The sequence below is a fragment of the Choloepus didactylus genome, chromosome 10 (genome assembly GCF_015220235.1).
Source record: "Choloepus didactylus isolate mChoDid1 chromosome 10, mChoDid1.pri, whole genome shotgun sequence".
NCBI lineage: Eukaryota > Metazoa > Chordata > Mammalia > Pilosa > Megalonychidae > Choloepus > Choloepus didactylus.
In genome coordinates this window covers 98,306,366-98,327,325 of record NC_051316.1, presented here as the reverse complement: position 1 = coordinate 98,327,325, position 20,960 = coordinate 98,306,366, and the positions used below count along the sequence as shown (strand labels likewise).

The 20,960-nt window shown below is 37.8% G+C and overlaps 1 protein-coding gene across 5 annotated transcripts in view; it reads right to left on the bottom strand.

The window, feature by feature from the left end:
* Positions 1-20,960, bottom strand: part of DENND1A (DENN domain containing 1A) — a 669,505-nt gene that overhangs the window by 287,826 nt on the left and 360,719 nt on the right. For all 5 annotated transcript variants that reach the window (XM_037851268.1, XM_037851271.1, XM_037851269.1 and 2 more), the window contains exon 9: positions 6,734-6,844. In XM_037851268.1, coding sequence (XP_037707196.1) covers positions 6,734-6,844 — 111 coding nt within the window. The remainder of the gene's footprint in view (positions 1-6,733; positions 6,845-20,960) is intronic.

Sequence of the window (20,960 nt, the reverse complement as noted above, 5' to 3'; positions counted from 1 at the left end):
TTATTTTCTAAATGAGGTACAAACAGAAAAGTTGTCATTCTTTTCTTAGTTATGGGTACCACACTAATAATTAGGTGTGGTGGTTCAATTAATTAGTTAACAGTCTTGCCACTAAACCATGCCTCCTTCCTAAGAACTCATTTTTAAAAAGCATCCACTGAATAAAACAAATATTCATCTCTTTGGAAAACAAGTATGCCTTTGTCACCATTTAACTGGATGTTGTTACTTTTCAAAACTTCTCACAGTCCTCCTAAATTATAGAGGGGAGTGATTTAGGACCAAGATAAATAGGGGCCAGAGTTAGGGAAGGTGTGCCCCAGGGACCCACGAGGGCTGTGCTCACAGAAGTGATTCGGGGCAGGTGTGGCTGAGAGACACTGTGTCTAACAACATGCAGACACAGTAGACTGATTCTGAACAGTGTTCAGGGAAATAGGGGCTTTGGCTAATTAGAGTGAGTGTGCCAGTTAGAAATCCATACCAGCCTCCTGTTTCCCTGAAGCCTAGCATGGTGCTGGGCACACAGGAAGTGCTCACCAAACGTGATGTGAAAAGCTTAAATGTGCATTCAAAGGCCAAGGCTAGGCTGAGGTTCTTCCTGTAGTTTTAGGTACACATCAAGAGAATCCGGCCAAGAATATTTTTCCAGGTGCAAGTGTCAAAATGAACTCATGACAAATGCAGAGTTACCAAGGAAGCAGCAGTAGGTAATAGGCTTGGGATTAAAACCCAAGAGAAATGGGTTTTAATCCCATATTTGGTGCTCATCTTAGACAAGGCACCTCAATTTTATTAGTGCAAAAGAATAAAATCAACTGGCTCCTAGGTTGCTGCAAGAATTAATGAAAAAAATATGATAATTACATATATATATATACACGATTAGCACAGTGCCTGGCACATAGTAGGTGGCTAAAAGGTTACCTTAAAAGAATTTTAAAAGGGTGTGGGGGAATGTTAGGGGGCATCCCAGGCACAAAACCTCCATAATAAGTATTAAGTAGGAGTTTAAACAAGGGTGTTCTATTCTCTTAATCCACAGATGCTGTCAAAGCTCCTCTTTGGTTCTTGGAGCTATTTATAAGCTACACAAGAAATTCCTCTAATTACTAGAAAATTGAGACTTATTTTTACCTAAACTAGTATTACCCAGCTCTACTGGCCAGCTTATCACCAGATTTGGCTCAGAATATCTCTTTGGCTCTTTATAAGAATTTTTTAATTTTCTTCATGAGAATGGCTATTCCTAACAACATACCTTTGACTCTTGTGACAGCTGCTAAAGAAGGGTTCTGAAAATAGTTTAAGTAGTGATATCAAATAAACATAACCTGGCCCTCAACAACCATTTTGAAAGGGTTAAAATTCATTTGTAGGCATAACTCCTGAATGTTTCTCTGCTTCCCAGAAGCCAGAGCCTCACTTCCCTGACACTGCATCGAATGACCTGTTTGTGTATGACCATGGGCAAGTTACTCCAACTCTGAGCAGATACGCCTTTCTATAAAATAGGGATAATACAGAGATACTATAGTACAGATGGGGAATTACCTGCTGTCCATAGGAGTTACCAAAAAGCAATACAAATTAAACCCAGATATGAAAATATGGAAGAAAAATGGGGTCTTTGTGCTACAGAAATAACACCGAAGTCTTTACATTAGAGAACAAGATTAAGTTAAACCTTCCCTATTTATCACTTACAAAGGAAAAAAGTCAATACACATTAACTGAGCAAAGAGAACAAAAACTTACATTTTTCTTATACAAAATACCACAATGTTATTGACCAAGAAAACCTGAAATGCATATTACCTACCTGTGAACTATATATTCCTGGGTTTGTCTCTATTGATGCAGTCATTTTTATAGAAGATAGCACTCTGGGGTGTTCACCAGCTTTTATCTTTCAGATGCTTGATAGCTCTGAGGAGCATTAAGCCCTCATCTTATCAATCAAAATTGAGAAAAATATAGTTTGATGAGGTATCACAGGTCACATCTGGATCGTCAAAAGAGGATCACCAGAGAACTGCGAGCTAAAACAACCTTTGCATTTTCCCCCATGTAAAGATAATAATAATAATAATAATAATAATAATAATAATAAAACACTACTGCAAAAATAAAAAGGCAACAATTGGAAAACGTTTTAATTCTGAAATTGGAGTCCTAAGCCTAGATAAAACTGGTATCTACTCAGCTACTTTTACCCTGGAGAAATTGCACATAACTGGTGGGGATGGTGTTAACTGCATATGAGCTATAAGGAGATGGCCCCGCAAAGAGGTTTCCACCATCGATCAGTAAAATTCAGGCAGAGTTAAGAATCAACGATTTGTCTAAAGACTTTTTAAAGTCAAGAAATTCATGATTATAACTTAAATAATAATAATAATAAAGGCCTAAGCAGCAGTCCACCTCATGATTCTCCTTGCCCTTGATTCAAGGGAATCATATTCAACACGGTATTTGCCTTATTTCTAAATAACTGTTTCTTGATTTCTGAGTTTTAAACATTGAATTTGACTTCTCATCATAGAAGTTATCAATGTATTATCAAACACATACATAGTACTTACTATGGGGCAGGCCCCGTCCTAAGAGCTTTACAAGTATTAACTTGTTTTAATTTTACTTGACATGAGGTCACTGGTGACCTGAATAAAAGCTGTTTCAGTGGAGAAGTGGGGACTAAATCCTAACAGGAGAAGACTGAGGAGAGAATGAGAGGAGAAGAATTAGACAGTAAATAGAGATAACTCTCTTGAGGAGTCTTGTTATAAAAGGGAGGAAAGAAATAGGATGATAAAGGAGATGTCAGTCAAGGAAGTTTGTTTTTAATTTTGGGAGATACTATATCATTAGCATCCTTGTATGCTCATAACAAAGTACCCAAGCGAAAATGAGGCAGGAGAGAAGAGCTCATTGCTGGATTCATTTCTTTGAGGTGGCAAGATCAAAGAGATTATTCTCCTATTTGTCTTCTAAAAGTTTTAAAATATTGCCTTTCACATTTAAGTCTTTGATCCATTTGGAATTCGGTTTTGCATATGGTGGGAAATAGGAATTTTCTCCCTCCCCCCTCCCCCAATTATATGGAAAAACCAATTATAAAAAAATCCGTCCTTCACCATGGAGTTTACAATGCCACTCTGTTGTATATAAAAAGCCCGTATACATGTGGTCTGTTTCTGAGCACTGTATTCTGTTTCATCAATCTAGTTGTATATCCCTATGTCACTACTAGTATTTTATTTACTATAATTTTAGAAAAAGTTCTGATATCTGGTAAAGCAGGCTTCTATAACTGGTTCTTTTTCTTCAAGTTATGTCTTGGCTATTCCTTTGGCTTTTCCATATTAATTTTAGAATCAGTTTGCCAAGTATTCTGTAGAAACTTGTTGGGATTTTGAATGGAAATTGTATTCAAACTATAGATCACTTTGGAGTGAAATGACATTTTCAAGATATTGAGTCTTCCTATTCATTAGCATGGTCATGTTTCTTCTTCATCTTTCGGTGACTATATGTTTTTTTTTTTTCTTTTAATATGCTAAAGTATTAAGTTATATTAATATATTTTCTAGAATTATCAACCTTACATTTCTAGAATAAATTCAAGTTGGTTATAATGAATTCTATTTTTTGTACATTTGCTACTATTCTATTTAAAATTTCTACATCTAAGTTAACGAGTGAGACCAGCTGATGATTTTTCTTTCTTGGACTGTGTCATTACGTGACTGAATGTTAAGGTTAAACAAGTGTCTTTTTCAAGTCTCTTAAAGAGTTTGTTTAAGATTGAAATGATCTGTTCCATGACATGTTTGATAAAACATACTTATAAAACCACTTGGGTTGAATGTTTTATCTGATAAAATATATTTAACTATTGATTCAATTTCTATAAACTGACTGATCTATTCAATTTTCTATGTCTTCTTGAATCAGTTTTCATAAATTATATTTTTCCATCTATTTCAGCTAAGTTTTCAAATATTGGTAAAAAGTTGATACTAGTATATTCTTACCATTTTTAATCTCTGTTGCATCTGTTCTTTGTGCTTGTACATTTTTTCCTTTATTTCATTTTGGTTTAGGAAAGGAACAGAAATAACTTTGTATGTTTAGTTTAATCCACTACATTTATCTGAGCAAAATCACACAGAAGATACATTCTTCCTTATCTGTAAGATTACAGTAGGTTCTGTTATCACCTCCAACTGTTGTACTGAAGAATAATTGAGTTAATAGATAATAATTGAGTTAATAGATGCAAAGTGCTTAGGGAAGTGCTTGGTACATGTTAGGGGCTCAACAATAACATGATCATACTACAGATAATTCAATTCCACTTGAGATAATGCCCTGTTGGTTCAACTGCAGTTTAATACTCCAAAGCGATAAGAGCTGGTTGTGGACTAGATTCTTTCAATTACACTCTCATTCCACTGAGCCCCATAAAGAGCTAATTCTGAAACTCAGTCTGGGAGCTCATGCCCTGAGATTATCAACTGCATTTATGGATTAAAATAAAATTCAAAACAAAGCAAGAGATCTATTGCAGACTGTTTTTTCTTTGAGGGCAGGAGCCATGCTTTGTTACATACTACATGCTATGAGCAATAAAAAAAAAAACTGAATTCTTGAAAAGCAAACAATAACCAAAGAAATAATAAAATAATGAAGTTATGATGAAAACCATAAAGAAAACTGTCTACAGAGTTTTCATTAGTAGGTGCCTTTTATTCATAGGTAAACATATAACTGATCTCATACGTAGGGCCTTCGTTTGGGAAATTTCCAATATAAAAAGGTCTTTCTCCTCTTTCTAACTGAGAGGTACTGTACCAGTTTGTATATATTATGTTCCCAAGAAAAAGCAATGTTCTTTGATGCAATCTTGTGTGGGGGCAGACATATTAGTGGGGATTAAGTTGGAACGTTTGGATTAGGTTGTTTCCATGGAAATGCACCCCACCCAACTGTGGGTAATAACTCTGATTGGATAGTTTCCATGGAGATGTGGCCCCACCCATTCAGCATGGGCCTTGATTAGTTTACTAGAGCACTATATAAGCTCAGACAGAAGGAGCGACCTTGCTACAGTCAAGAGGGTCACTTTGAAGAACGCACAGGAGCTGAGAAGAGAGGAGCTGCAGATGAGAGACAGTTTGAAGACGGCTGCTGAAAGCAGACTTTTGCTCTGGAGAAGCTAAGAGAGGAGAAACGCCCCAAGAGCAACTTAGAGTGACATTTTTGAGGAACTGCAGCCTAGAGAGGAACGCCCTGGGAGAAAGCCATTTTGAAACCAGAACTCTGGAGCAGACGCCAGCCACATGCCTTCCCAACTCACAGAGATTTTCCGGACACCATTGGCCATCCTCCAGTGAAGGTACCGGATTGTTGATAACTTACCTTGGACACTTTATGGCCTTAATACTATAACTTTGTAACCAAATAAATCCCCTTTATAAAAGCCTATCCATTTCTGGTGTTTTGCATTCCGGCAGCATTAGCAAACTAGAAGAGGTACTATCAGGCATTCTTTTCTAGTCAATTTCTTAATGTAAGTTTTACCTCAAAAGAAAAAAAAAAAAACCTGAAAATAGGTACTGAACTATCCTTAATAATATGCATAATAAATTACTTAGAGTATACCGATACCTGCGATTTAATTTGAAATGAATTAAAAAATAATATGGCCTGATGGATGGAATAAGGGATGGATAGAGGGGCAAATATGTGATAAAGAAAGCCTAATAAAATGTTAATGCTAGAATCTGGATGAATGAATATGGCTGTTCACTGTCAAATGCTTTCAACATTCTGTACATTTGAGAATTTTCATAATAAAATATTGGGAAAAACATTAACTCCTATAAATAGCAAATTAAAAAAACTAAAATAAAATAGGTATGGAAAATATTTATATTATACACATAGCAAAAGTTATTATAATATGTAAAGAGCTCATTCCAATATATAACATCAGACCCCTTTAAGATAAATGGGAAAGATATTAATAAAATACAGGTAGGAAACAGATCCAAGGAAAAATATTCATAGTTACCTCTAATCAAAGAAATTAAAATGAAAGCAAACCTGAAATACCATTTTACACCTATTTGATTAGCAAAATTAAAATACATATGCAGGAACACACAATTCTGACAAGGCTGCAGTGAAAATAGTTCACTCAAATACAGCTGGCAGCAGTCATTGTAGTCAACCACAGCCTACTTGGGAAGCAATATGGAAGTTTAGAAGTCATAGTGCTGGTCAAGTCCTTTGACCTGGTGGTCCCACACCTTAGAATATGAATTACATCAGTCAAAAGAAGCCGAAAGATGTACTTTGCAGTATTATCTATTAAAGGAATGAACTATGAACAATCTAAGTAACCAGCAAAAGAAGAAAGATTTAGTAAATGATGGCATAACAGTATAATGGAATGTAATAAAGGCATTAAAAAATTACAATGATGGGAGCTTATGTGGAAATATGTAAAATGTTTATAACACATGATTAAACTGAAAGCTATTAATGATTATGCGACTAGCAGAAAAATTAAATGTGCATTGTCACTATAAAGGAACACAATTAACGAAAATGACATGTTAGCATGTGAGGGAACTGTGGCTAATTTCCTTCTGTAAAATCTTCTTCAATATTGCCAATGCATCTTTCAGCTAAAATAAAATAACTTAAAAGCCCATCTACTCACAGTGCTCAGTTTGCTGCAAATGATGAGTATCCGCCGTTCGTACAGCATACTGGCATACAGGTGCAACATGTTGTTTACATCCACAGCCACAAAATATTCTGTCAGATTTCTCTAGGAGGAAGAAGAAGGGAAGGTTTGTGGTTTAGTTTGTTTGTTCTTATTACAAACTACCATCTAATAAAAGCAGGAGAGAAACAGAGAATAGTCAAAAGTATACTCTCCTTCCCCTTTCCTATTCTTTCTACCTGGGAGACCAAATCTCACTCATGTACAAAATCGTCAGATGTAAAGTTGGGAGAGAGTTTAGAGACGAAACAGTCTGAGCAATTACGTCTTTGTGTGGTGATTACAGTTTGTAACATGAGGTCATAAGTGGCACTGCATTTGGTCTTGCTAACAGTTCCGTAAGATAAGCAGGACAGGAATTGTGCAGTCTTACAAATGAGAAAAGCAAGGGCTTAGTTAGAGACATTTGCCAACATCAAACAGTCTAATAAGTGGCAAAGACAATTCTGCAGCTTAGTTCTTGACCCCAGATTCCAGAACTTTCCCTATGTACTATGCCGTATGTCTAAACAAAAGAAAGTACCCCAGGACCAAAGTGCTTCTGGCACAGAGCCTATTTCTACGCAATAGATCCCACTCATGCAAGTCAGGTGTGCTCCTTTCCTGTCATCGCTGCTGGTGTCCCCTACTTCCACAGTTTACATCCTCTAAAATGGCTCGCCTGGCAATAAAGCAATTTCAAAGATATACATTTTCCAGGTATTTCCCTCAAAAGGCAACAAGAACAACAAAAACGAAGACAAGTAGCAGCAAGTTGTAACAAAGTAGTGTTTTACTGTGCTTTTTTCTCCAGCCTGGGCTTCATTCTTTTAATTAATACCACAGATTGGCACTCTTCAGATTTCAGAAAAAAATGTAGTGCATTTCATTTCTGCACCCCTTTTTATACCCACCTGTCTTTAATAATCACATATATATGCTAATTTCTTCAATGTTACAGGTTTTCAAAGCCATACAATACAATCCTCTGAAAATAATGGGGGTTAGGGAAGGAAGGAATGCTATTTCCAGCAGTTGCAGTTTATAATGATTAAAGCTCTATAAACCACAAATTCAAATAAACCAGGTGGATTTTATGTGCAAAACACCACAAAGTGCTTTTCAACAATATTATGGGTTGGGAACAAGAATGGGCATTTATCTTATGATTCATTATTGTTTGACTGGAGTACCAGGTTAACTGCTGATCTTTAAAAATAAAGAGCAAGTGAATTATTAGCCCCATATTACTGATTGACTACCAAGTGCCAGGCACTGTACCAGGCACTTTGTATGTATAATCTTATGCAATCCTCAACAAAAATCCAATGAGGTTTTATTTCTTCCAATATAGAGAGAAGGAAATTGAGTTTTGGAGAGGTTCAGTAATTAGTGAAGTCAGAATTTGGACTCAGATCCAACTCCACAGTTTATACACTTCCCTTCACATTACACTATCCCTCTATGATGTGCAAGGACTTACATATATTATTTCACCTAATCTTGAAACCATGCCTTGAAGTAGATATTATCCCTATATACAGATGAGAAAACAGAGGCAAAGAGATGTGAAGTAATTTGACCCAAGTCACACAGTAAATGATTAAAGTGTGACTCAGACTGGGCAGATCTATCTCTAAATCTGTGCTCTTTTCTTCATACCATTCAAAATGGCAGGAAAAATTGTATTCAAAAAAGAAAGCAAAGCATAGAAACAAAGCAGAATCAAAGTATGCCTAAAGAAAAAGAACATCTTTTCTTTTAAAAATTATAGTTGCCCCACTTATCAAGTAATCCTGTATGTCAGGCAATAGGTACACATTATCTGTGTTATCTCTAATCTTCTCAATGACCCTGTGAGATAGGCATCATCATTTGCATTTTATAGATGAGGAAATCAAGGTTCAGGAAGGTTAAGTTCCAAAGGCCACTCAGCTAGGAAGGGCAGAGCCAAGTTTCAAGGCCAGGTCTTCTAAAATTAAAACTCATACTCCAACTATCATACCAACTTGCCTTTTAACAAATTTGATGACAAACAAAACAAAAAATGAAAGGGAGTCTGAATTAGCCAACAAGCACATCTCTTTCCGGGTGGACTGAGGAGCGCTGAGCTAATGATGTCAGGATGGGGTTTGCTCTGAAGACAGTGACATGGCAGAGCTCTTGCAAACAAAAACACAAGCCCTCAGCTGAGCATTTCTGTAAAAGCTTAACTGCTGATGAATTACATGAATTTTTCTTTTAGGAGAGGATGGAAGTAAAAAGAAAATAGAAATGAGGAGCTTAAAGAAGGCCAGAAAGCCCATTAGCACTTTTGACAGATCCAAAGATAACTCTGAAGCCACCAAAATGCGGCCTCAAGAGTCTGCCAAGAAGCTTCACGCTGGGTAGAAATATGTTACACAGCTTGCCATCCAAATAGGGAGACACAGCATCAGAGACAAATTCTGCGCCTTATTTTGGTGGGAGGGAAAAAAAAAAGCAAAGGGATACTTTTGGGGATAGGGAAAGGAATGTCTCTGAAATAAAACATCCCTTGATTGAGGCACAGTCCCCATCTCCAATTAGGTTCTGGGGGACTCAGGGGCTTATTCCAAAAACTACACAGGTATGTTAAAAATACGTAACATTTAGCCAAATTCTTTCTAAACTGTCGTGTACTTTTTTTTTTTTTTTTTTGGTATTTCTCATCCCATCTGTGCTGATTACCAAGATATTTGTGTCTAAACAGAAGCTGTCTTTCTTATCTGCTTCCTCCCCTGCCTCTTTCCTTCTGGGATGCCACCCGCCTGAGCGGGTGGGAGTGGGTGGGAGCAGCGACAGCCCTGGGAACCTCGCTCAGCCTTGGGTGCACCTGTAGGGTAGAGAGGGACTTTGGGAGCAGCTGTAGTTCCCACCAAGCCTCAGCTCAGTGGAATACCCCTTGGTGAGAGGGATCCATGCCCCCCACCTTTCAGCATCCAGTAGCTTGGGCCACACCAATCCTCAATTCCTCAGACCTGCCATGATTTTTCGCATCCCCAGGTCTATACTTCTGGCTTTTCATCTGCCTAGAATGCTTTTCTCTTCCTAACCATTTACCTTTTGAGCTCCAATGTTGCCGCCTCCAATGTCAACTTCCTATAAATCAATCTCTCCCTTATGTTTCCACGGTAATTTGTCTTATAATGACTCAGTTATAAGTACATTTTTCCCTTTGAGTAAAATTACGTACCCAATCATGTAACAGTTTGATGAAAGAATGAATCAATGACTGGAGGAAGTGACTGGCTAACAACTTCACTTCTTTTCCTTAGCTCGAGGGTGAGCAGTGTGATGTAATAAGAAACTAGCCTGGAGGAGGGACAAGTGGCACATGAAGAAGAACACAGAACCTGGCCTCAGAAAACCTGAGTCTGAATCCAAGGAAGTGATCAATTGCCTAGTACTGCTGAAGGGCCCATGGAGAAAGAAGTGATACTGGAGACTTTACAGAGGCAAGCAAAACTGCTATGACAGTGGATTTTTAAGGTATCTGTGACTACATATTAAAAATGTAAATAAATAGATAGTTTGTTCATCAGGTAATCATGGGGAACTCTACACAGAAGCAAGTGTTCATTTCACAACCAGGTCAATCATATTCTTAGATGAGGTTAAGATCCCAAGGAGAAGCAAGAAGAAGAGAAAGCTTCCATGGCAAGTTATCCTGGGTCAAAAATGCAGCTAGAGGGTATTAGAATAGTTAGATGGAAAAAATTGAAATGGTGGAAATGTAATCCATAGCATCCTTTGAAATTTGTTCTATAGCTACTTGTTAGATTGTAATTTGAAAGCTAAACCTTTTTGTACATATGTTGTATTTCACAATAAGGAAATAACTGAAACTATTGTACTATAATACGAAAATAATTTTGGAAATTTCCTATATATCTACTTGTTAAATCATACTTTGAAAGATACTACCTTTTTGTATATATCTTATATTTCATAATAAGGAAATAACTTTGAAACTGTGGAACTGTAACTTATAATATTCTTTGAAATTTGCTCTCTATTTGTTATATTGCACTTGGAGAGCTATTGCTTTTATGTCTATATGTTATATTCTACAATAAAAAATACGATAAAAAAGAATGCAGCTAGAACATATTGTAAGCTTATATGTATAAAAGACAGTGTGTCACTCTCTCATAGCACTTTGCTTCAGTGAAACTAAGTCCTCAACCTCCCATTTCTGTCTTGTAAAATCAGGAAATCAACACATACTTATTTAACTCTTATAACGTGCCTGGCAAGACCTGGGAGCTGAGACTGCAGAGGTAAACAAGACATGACTCCTATTTTCCAGGAGCTGAGTCAGGGTGGGGTGGAGAGGGGTGGTAATGGGGGTGTGCAACACCAGATGCAGAAACCCAGTTGCAAAGTGTTGTGGTCTATGCTGGCTCTGGGGTTAGCCAAGAAGGAAAGATTTACTTTGCTCATTGGGTATGGAAGGAGGGGCTGGGCAAGATTTGATAGAGGAGAGGACATTTGGTTTGGGTCTCCAATAGGGGTTCTCTCAGTGGACGGGGGAAATGGTTTTCCAGGCAGGCAGAGGCAAAGGCAAGGAGGCAGAAGGAGCTAGAGGCAGGTAGGGTAGGGTGCAGGGCAGGGGACTGGTGGGACAGGAGAGACTGGTTTGGATCCTGTGGGGGTCTAAACTTTACCCCACAGGTAACAGGGAGCTGCTGAAGGATCATGACATGTTCATACTTGTGCTTCAGAAAAATCTTTCCAGAGGCTCTGTGGAGGATATATAGGAGAGAGCAAGCAGGAGACAGGGCAATCAGTCAATAGGCTATTGCCATAGTCCAGGAAAGAAATGATTAAAACAAACTATTTAGGCAAGAGCTTTGGAGATGGACATGAAAGACGTCTGTACAGTGGAATCACAGGACCTGACAATGATTCAGACCTGGGGAGTGAGAGAGGAAGACTATTAGATGACCCCCCAACTTTCAGGTTACTATGTATCACACTTGTTGTCCACTTGTCCAAACAGTTTTTTAAAGGGAGAGTTCATTTGTTTAATAAAGGATAAATCCTCCTTCTTAAGAATCATCATTCCTGTCAAACATGGTGTCACTGGCCACCTCATCCTAGGCCTAGTGCCCAGGATTATAATGCCACCACAGCCAAGCCTAAGAAATCAATTCCTCCTTTCTCTGCCAATTATTTCCCTGTGCGACTTACCTGCTGGGAAAAGAAACCTTCCTTAGTGGGACTATTTCCTAGTGTCCATGCTCAAAAGGTCTCAGGTTTTTTAAGAGCCAGCATGTTTTTAGGCTTAAGGACATTCCTTTTCAATTCATGGATTTTAAGCAGTATCTCAATTATAACAACAGTTATTTCCCTGTGAACATTCCCTATCTACCTGATATTTTTACAGGCCCACACAGTAGGAACTGGGTAGCAGGGATACAAAGCTGACCACTACACCCAACCTGGAAAGGGCTCAAAACTAAGGAAGATCTCTGGTCAACAGGCACAGAGCAGTCTGGAAGTTAAGTGTCACCTTGCACATGCTCATAGATTCTCCAGGCTTCAGTTTCCCATCCCCAGAAAGAAATCCAGCTCTAACCCTGTGTGGTTCTAATCCACACAAAGAGGAAGGGAATGGCACCTGGTAATACTCCACTCCCCCAAGACAAGCCTTATAATGGCCGGTCCCTCCAGGATGTCCCTGCCAGCACCACCAATCCAAGTGCCTGGGGAATTCAGGCTGTGATCTAAGCCCGGGGTTATGAAGCAGGTGGGAGTGGGTGTGGGTGTGGTGATGGGGGGGCTGGAATGGGCTGGGGATGGGAGGGGATATGGTGGGGCTTAGAAAGAAAGCGTCTTAGGTTCAGTACCTTAGGGAAATGAGATAATCCCCAAACCAAAGAACCGACTCTAAGCTGGGTACTCCTTGGAGCCTTCGAAACAGATGCTAGTCCGCCCCACTGTCTGTCAATTTATTAGTCTTTGTGACTTTCAGCTTCATACCCACTACAGATGATAAAGACCTACTGTACTGTGTCTGGAGGAGGCTTCCAAAGGCAAGATGCTTGGTTTTGTTAATAGATCTTGTTTTCTAAAACGCCTACAGCTCGTATTATTTTACCATAATGGAAATCTGTAAAACCAATTTTTTTTTTTTTAAAGAAGAATTCAGGTCACTTAGTTGTGTGGGATTCCTAAAAGGGAATTAATTATAAATTCAGATTCTACAAATAATCTGTCTGAGAAAGAATCCACAACTTCAAATAAGCAATCAAACCAGAAAAGTGTATTACAGGAAAGAAAGCAGAGTTTACCCAGAGGTCAACTTTCATCCCTGTGTGGTTGGAAAAACCATTACAATAAACAATTAGCTGACAACACTTAAGGGCAACAGTGGAATTCTCTATAATCTCAGTACTCAATACGTCTTCTACTACCAACTCAACTTGTTTATTTTTGAAAGTCACGATGAGTTCATAAATCTTTTCTATATCATGGAGCATCTTTTGACAAAGTGGAATCTGGGCAATGTTATGTGTTTAAGTGTCCATTCTAAATGCTTTCCTTGCATCATTAACCACTTGGTATGACACCAGCCAGATAATCAAGACAGGTTTGTTTAATATTCCTAATGAAGTTCTATATGATTATCCATTAATCAAAAGTAAACTTCAAAACCTGGCCCCTAAAAAAATTCCCTTACACTACTAGTTTACAATGTAATTATTACTATATATTTGTTCATGATCTGTGGCTTTTTAAAATGCAGGTCAACTGTTTAAAATTTATAAAAATTTATGCTCATTTAATTATTGCCTGCATAAAATTCACTCCTACATGTGTTATCTTGATAGACGGAGAAAACCCTGATGAGCAATTATATAGTGATAGTCTTTCAGTGGAAAGAAAGAAAATATTTTTATAAAGAAATTGTGGAAGTAATGAGAATTAACTTCAACAGGGATCTAAAAGCGGAAATAATTAATTTTCTTAAGTTTTGCTTTTCATTGATGTCTTGCAGACACATTGGCCCAAAAGCAAAGTGAAAAGAACTGCTGTTTTCCTTCCCCTGGAAGTAGCGGCTTTGCTAATTCATTCATTTGGTCATACATTCTATAAATATCTACTGCAAGTCTATTATGTTCTTGGCACAGTGCTAATTATGGAAATGCAATAATGAAAGAAATACTGATCCCTGTCCTTATGGAAGGAGAGATGACATGAAACAAATGATGTTGCAAAATTAATTATATTATTTACACTTATGGTGAGTGATTTTCACAAAATGTTTAGGGAGCTAGTGGGGTTGGGGTTCCAGAAGCCAGCACCATTTCAGTGCTGGAAACAGACAGACCTGGGTGTTAATCCTGGTTTGAGCATTTATTGGTTGTGTAATGAGGGGCTAAGTTACTTCACTTCTCTGGACATCATTTCCTCACCAAAACGGGGATGATGATAACCATACCATAAAGCTGTTATGAAGATTTCAGGATATATGTGTTTGGTACACAGTGATGTTCAATAAATACTAGCTCCCTTCTCTCTTTCTTACATTAACCCTTCTCTGAAGCTGTCCAGAAGAACACGATTATCTGGTGACAGAATAAAGTTCCGTATCTCAAAGTCCTTTTACACTTTTCTTGGCTATTCTCCTAAGTTCAGCATGTTCCTTAGAGGAAACAATCAATAAATATTTATGGAACATTGTTACAGAACCTCCTATATTACTGGTACTGGAGATCTAGACTCTGTTCCCTGCACCAGTTCTAGGCTTAAGAAATTCTGGTATCAACCAGGCTTGCTTAAGAGACTTTAAAAAGTGGCCAAATAGATAACCTATGAAAAGTAAAGTATTGATCTTTACAACCAAGAACATTAAGTGAAAACCTAGAAAAGACCAGCCCCAAGGAATAATGTTCCCCAGCCTTTAGCTACAACTCAGCCCTCAAGAGAGGTAAGACTAGAATTCTTGGAAAATTGAGAGATGAATGGGGGTGGGTGGGGGCTGGGAGGTGAGACCATTTAAAGCAGCATCTAGGCAGGATCAGGCATTGTACTTGTTTTGTTCATTTGTTCCTCATGCTTTTTCTCCATTAGATAAGGATACCAAGGCTCAGAGAGTATATATGGAACTAGCCCAAGGGCCCAGCATGGCAGAGCCCAGTGTCTGGCTGTCTCCCAAACTCATGTTCTTTCCACTACAGCAGACTCTCTTGTATTAACAACCCCACGGTTGTTGCTTGTTTCAATTTGCGATGCAGCAATTTAGTCATTTTAAATTAATCCTTGAAAAATCACCAAGAGATTAAAATGCAAATTTCAGCATGGCTAGAGCTCAACAGTAATTCTATGTCAAAAATCACACAAATTGGTCCTACAAAAGTTCAGATTCTCCTTAGAGGAATAGCTTTCCCGCTTCGTTTAATATTCGATATATAAAAAATAACTTCCTTTCCTTTTTCCTCACAAACATAAAAAAAGTCAACTCTAGAGAGGTAGATGGTATAGTGGAAACAAAATGCTTTAGTTCCTTACAAATCTGGGCTGCTACACCCTACTCAGGAGCAGACCTTGGGCTGGTAATATCAGGTCTATGAACTCTGTATTCCTCAGCAAAAATAGGGTTCACATCTATCTATTACAGAGTGCTGTAAGTATTAAAATGGGATCATGTAAGTGAAGAGTCTGGCAGATTATTATTCCTAGTTAGAAACAAACAAGTCCAACTTTTTACTGGTTTGCAAAGGAGGGTTTAGGGGACAGTGGGCCATATACAAGGAATTGTTTCATTAGTGGCAAAACCAGAAGAGGGCATGTAAATTTCAAAAATGGTTGGGGACGGGGAAATGGCATAAAGGTGGGGCTATCAAAAGACAGTTTTTGTTTTCTTTTAAACTATTCTTAATCTTAGTAATTGTGGTTTTGAAAAATTCAGAAATTATCAGAACTTTCAGGTACCTTACATTTAAATTCTTAAGGAATTCTTTTGGTCTTTAAAATAAAAAAAATTAAAAAAGATGAATCTAAACTAGGTAATACTTATATTATAATACCATTTATAATAGCAAAACATCAGAAACAATCTAAATACCTACTAGAAGAGAAATCATGGAAAAAATATTTCTAGTAATATATGGTGGATTAAACATATACATTTATGTTGTTTCTTTTCTGATGCCACCCCCCCTCAAATAAAAGTCACAGTAAAACAACTTTAAAAGGAACAAAAAATAGGAGAGGGGACAGAAATGGAAAAGGAATGTCAAAATTTTGGAAGCCAGAAAGCAGATGTACTAAAGCAATGGTTCTCAATCCAAAGCCATTTTGTCCCCCAGGGAACACTGGCAATTTCTGGAGACAATTTTGGTTCTCACAACTGGCTGGAGGTGTGTGTGCAGGCATGTTGGCATGTGTGCACGTGCACGATACTGTCATTAGCGGGTAAAGGCCAGGAATGCTGCTAAACATCTTAAAGTGCACAGGACATCCGTGCACAACAAAGAACTAGCTGTCCCAAACAGTCAATAGTCCTGAGGTTGATGAACTACATACAGATAAACGAGTTGGCAGACCAGAAAAGGCTTGAAACCCAAGGCAGGGAAGGTGAATAGGGCAGCAAACATCAAGCCCTACTTACATGACAGAACTCCAAAAAGGCTCAGGAATTGGAGATAACAAGAATCTCTAAAGGCTAGAGGAAGGGTACAAATAAAAAGAGGAGTAATTCAATCCTAAGATTATCCTTCCCCAGATCACTCAACTAGTCAACTGGCTTTCCTGCACCCCCTCCAGAAGAATCAATGTTTACTTTCTAGGGGGACTGAAACAGAAAGACTTGGGGACAACAGGCATAGCTGAGAACAGGTGATAAAGCATTAAATTGAAAGCTGAGGAATTCAATGAAAGTATGCATAGTAAATGTTAACATCCAGTAACCACCACGCTCCCCCCATCCCATCCCACACACTCAGTTTTCAGCATATTGGTAATGAAGCTAACACTTCCTAGCAAGAGGCTGAGAGATTCATCCCTGAGAAAGCTGACTAGTCCAAAAGAAAAGATTCTCATACTAACATTGAGAAACCCCTCCCCTGCCCAATATAGTCGAATCCATCACCTACAATAAAGTCCACCAAGGGACAAGTACCGTTCATGAACACAGAGCTTTCATTCAGTATTTTAGCACCTCATGCTTAAATGTGACTGGGTAGTCAATTGAGGAAAATGTGTACCATAAGACATAGATCAAAACAAACAGAGGAAAGTTGAAGAAAAAGACAGTGTAGGGAGAAGGACCATTTAAAAAAAATCCGTACCTAAGAGCCTCAGAAAGAGAAGAGAAAATATTGTATCCATGAAGCAAGAATAAGCTGGCATTAAAAATGGAGCAATTTATTGAACAACAACAAAAAGCTCTTGGGTATTAACAATATGATGGCAGAAATAAGAAAATCAAAAGAAGGGTGCAAATGTTAGTTGAAGAAGTAGAAGGAAGACTAAAAATAAGACGGAAAACAGGAGAGAAAAGATCAGCAAATTAGAGAATCAACATAAAAGGTTTAACATCCTACCACAGACATACCAGAAAAAGAAGACAAAACATAAAGAAAGTTTTCAAAGAAATAATGTGAAAAAATTTCCCAGCACTAAAGGACATGAGTTTCCAAACTGAACAGGCCCACCAAGTGCCTAGCACAAAAGATAAAAAGCAGACTCATGGCAAGGGACATCACTGTGCAATTTCAGGATACAAGGGATAAATAAGGGACTCCATAAACAAACCAGGAATCTGAATGGCTAAAATTCCTAAGTTGAAACAGATAAGCTAGAAGTCAATGGAGCAATGTCTTCAAAATTCTGAAGGGAAAGTGATTATCTGGCCTAGAATTCCATACCCAATCAAATTATCAATTAAGTATAAGAGTAGAATAAAATCATTTTCATGCAAGGTATGAAAATATCATCTCCAAGCTTATTTCCTCAGGCAACTACTGAATAAGGGAGTAAAATCAAGGAAGATGTGAAATCCAGAAAGCCTTTTATGACCAATAGGTGTGCAAGAAAGGAAATGTAATCATAATCTATTACCTGATTCAGCAAGTTCATTGATATGTAAACATTAACTATTGATTTAATTAAAATTTTTATAGATAGAGGAGATGAGGAGGGGAAATACATCACTGAGAGGTGTGTAGGTATCTGTGCGTGTGTGTGTGTAAGTGTGAGAGAAGGGGTTAAGAGTTACAGGTGATAAAAAAACCTCATCTTCTACAGGAAAATCAATAGATAATACCTGAAACAGAAAAAAATTAAGATACAGCAATATGGGCATGTAAGTTAAAAATGTGGAGAGAAATACTAGAAAAATATGCTAAAAACATGAAAGTAACTGCCTCTAGGGAATGGGAAATATGGAAAACTTGGAAGTTGCTGGTTTTCATTACTAGCTATGTGGTACTACGTGACTTTTTTAAACCATTAATTTCTTTCATAAGAATAAAAATACCATTAAACATCATTCAAAAGGATAAAATATATAGATAAGAATAGTCACAAGAATACACGGATATAAAGACATATTTGATATGGTCCCCATTATGTGTTTTTAAAAAGGTAGTTTCTAAAAAAATTTTTTTAATCAAAAGAACTCTTTTTGTGCTAAACAAAATTATTACCTGTTCCAGTTTGCTAATACTGCCATGTGCAACATACCAGAAATGGATTGGCTTTTATAAAGGGGGTTTATTTGGTTACAAAGTTACAGTCTGAAGTCCATAAAGTGTCCAAGGTAAGGCATCAACAATTGGGTACCTTCACTGGAGGATGGCCATTGGTGTCTGGAAAACCTCTGTTAGCTTGGAATGCATGTGGCTGGTGCCCGCTTGCTCCCAGGTGGCATTTCAAAATGGCGTTCTCCAAAATGTTGCTCTTGGGGCGTTTTGTCCTCTCTTAGCTGTAGGTGCTCTTCAAAATGTCACTTTCAGTTGCTCTCCAAAATGTCACTCACAGCTGCACTGCTCCTTGAAGAAATTTTCTTTCCATTTGTCCCTTTTCTATTCCCTCCAGTCCAGACTGGCAGTGGCTCTGTCTATACAGATGTCACAAAAATTTTGTAGGCTTGGCATGCAGTTTACCGGGGTCAAAACCATCAGACAATAGTACTTTCCATAATCCTTTCTGGAGAACTCCATCTCCAATTCTGGTTTGTCCTGAAATGGCGGTTGGGTTCCATGTTTGGTAAAATCCTCACGTGGGGCTGTAGTTTCTGGGGTTCCACCCCCTGGAAGCTCAGAGTTTTCCAGGCCATCAATTTCTGATTTCTTTGTACCCAAGAGTTCAGTTCTAAGTTTTTCTCTTTCTGCTCACTTTTTACTATGAGCTACAAGGAGAAGCCAGGGTACATCTTCAACTTTAAGCTTCAAAATCTCTTCAACCAATTCTCCCAGATGGTTTCTCTCAAATTCTTCCTTCCATCCGACACTAAGACTCAATTTTGCCAAATTCTCTACCACTTGAAAACAAGGATCGCCTTTCTTCCAGTTGGCAATGATACGTTCATCATTTCTGCTCAAGGCCTCATCGGAAGTATCTTTAGCGTCCATATTTCCACAGTCTCTTCAAAACCGTCTACGCCTTTTCCATCAAGCTCCCCACAATTCCTCCAGAATCTTCCCCTTATCCATTTAAAAAGCCATTCCAACATGCTTAGTATTTGCAATCACAGCAGCACCCCAATTCTCTGGTGCCAAAATCTGTTTCTTCTGTTTGTCAGCTCATTTATATGGCTCCAGTGATTTAATTCAGACCCACCCTGAATCGATGGGGTAACACCTCCATGGAAATTATCCAATCAAAGTCATCACCCAGTTGGGTAGGTCATATCTCCATGGAAACCTCCAATCAAAAGGTTCCAACCCAATCAACACCAATACATTGGCCCCCACAAGACCACATCAAAGATAATGGCATTTGGGGGGACATAATACACCCAAACTGGCACATTACCTAACCTCCAATTTAAACAGATGGAAATTAAGCTGCTCTGAATAAAACAGGATCGGGAACCAAGTATACTGGCCAGCCAGCCATATATCCCCCTCAGGCAACTGCAGGGAACCAGGCAGCTGAGTTTGAAAACCACTGCCATTATAAAATGGAAGGAAGGAAAAACCCAGAACATGATTTTCTCTGACATGTGAGATTATGAGTGATTTTCCTTTTTCTTTGTGTGGTACATACACACACATACCTGTTCTATTATTTAGAAAAGCTTAAATAATAATTATCTATTCTTGAATGTGCCTATAAACCCATTCAAACCTGACACATTTGTAGGGGTGACAGTTAAAGATGGTCAACAGAACTTTGTTAATCTTTTCGCATTCTTATCATTCTGTATTCATATTTCCTTTTTCTTAGATTGACTACTTATATTTTTCTACAAAATTTTCTAGTATCACAATTTTCAGATTTATTGGCAGAAGTTCCAGATTATTTTATTATTCTTTTCAAAAAATCAGTTTTTAGTCTTATATTTCAATTTTACTTTAATATCTTCTAGCTCATTAAATTTTTTTTTTACATTTTTAAATGCAATTTTATTGAGATACATTCACACACCATATAGTTCACCAAGGCATACAATCAATGGCTCGCAGTATCACCATATAGTTGTGCATTCATCATCACAACCAACTTTAGAACATTTTCATTACTCCAAAATAAAGAAAAAAAAAAAAAAATCCCATACTCCTTATCCCCACCCCTCTATTATTCATTTACTTTTTTTGTCTCCATTTTCCTATTCATCAGTCCATACACTGAATAAAGGGAATGTGAGCCACAAGATTTTCTACAATCACACAGTCACACTGTATAAGCTAAATGGTTATACACTTGTCTTCAAGAAACAAGGCTACTGGGTTGCAGTTCAACAGTTTCAGGTATTTCCTTCTAGCTATTCTAATACACTAAAAACTAAAAAGGGATCTCTATATAATTCATAAGAATACCCTCCAGAATGACCTCTTGACTCCATTTTAAATCTCTCAGCCAATGATCTTTGTTTCATTACTCTTCCATCTTTCGGTCAAAAAGGCTTTCTTAATCCCATGACGCTGGGTCAAGGCTCATCCCTGGGAGTCCTGTCCCACTTTTCCAGGGAGATGTACACCCCTGG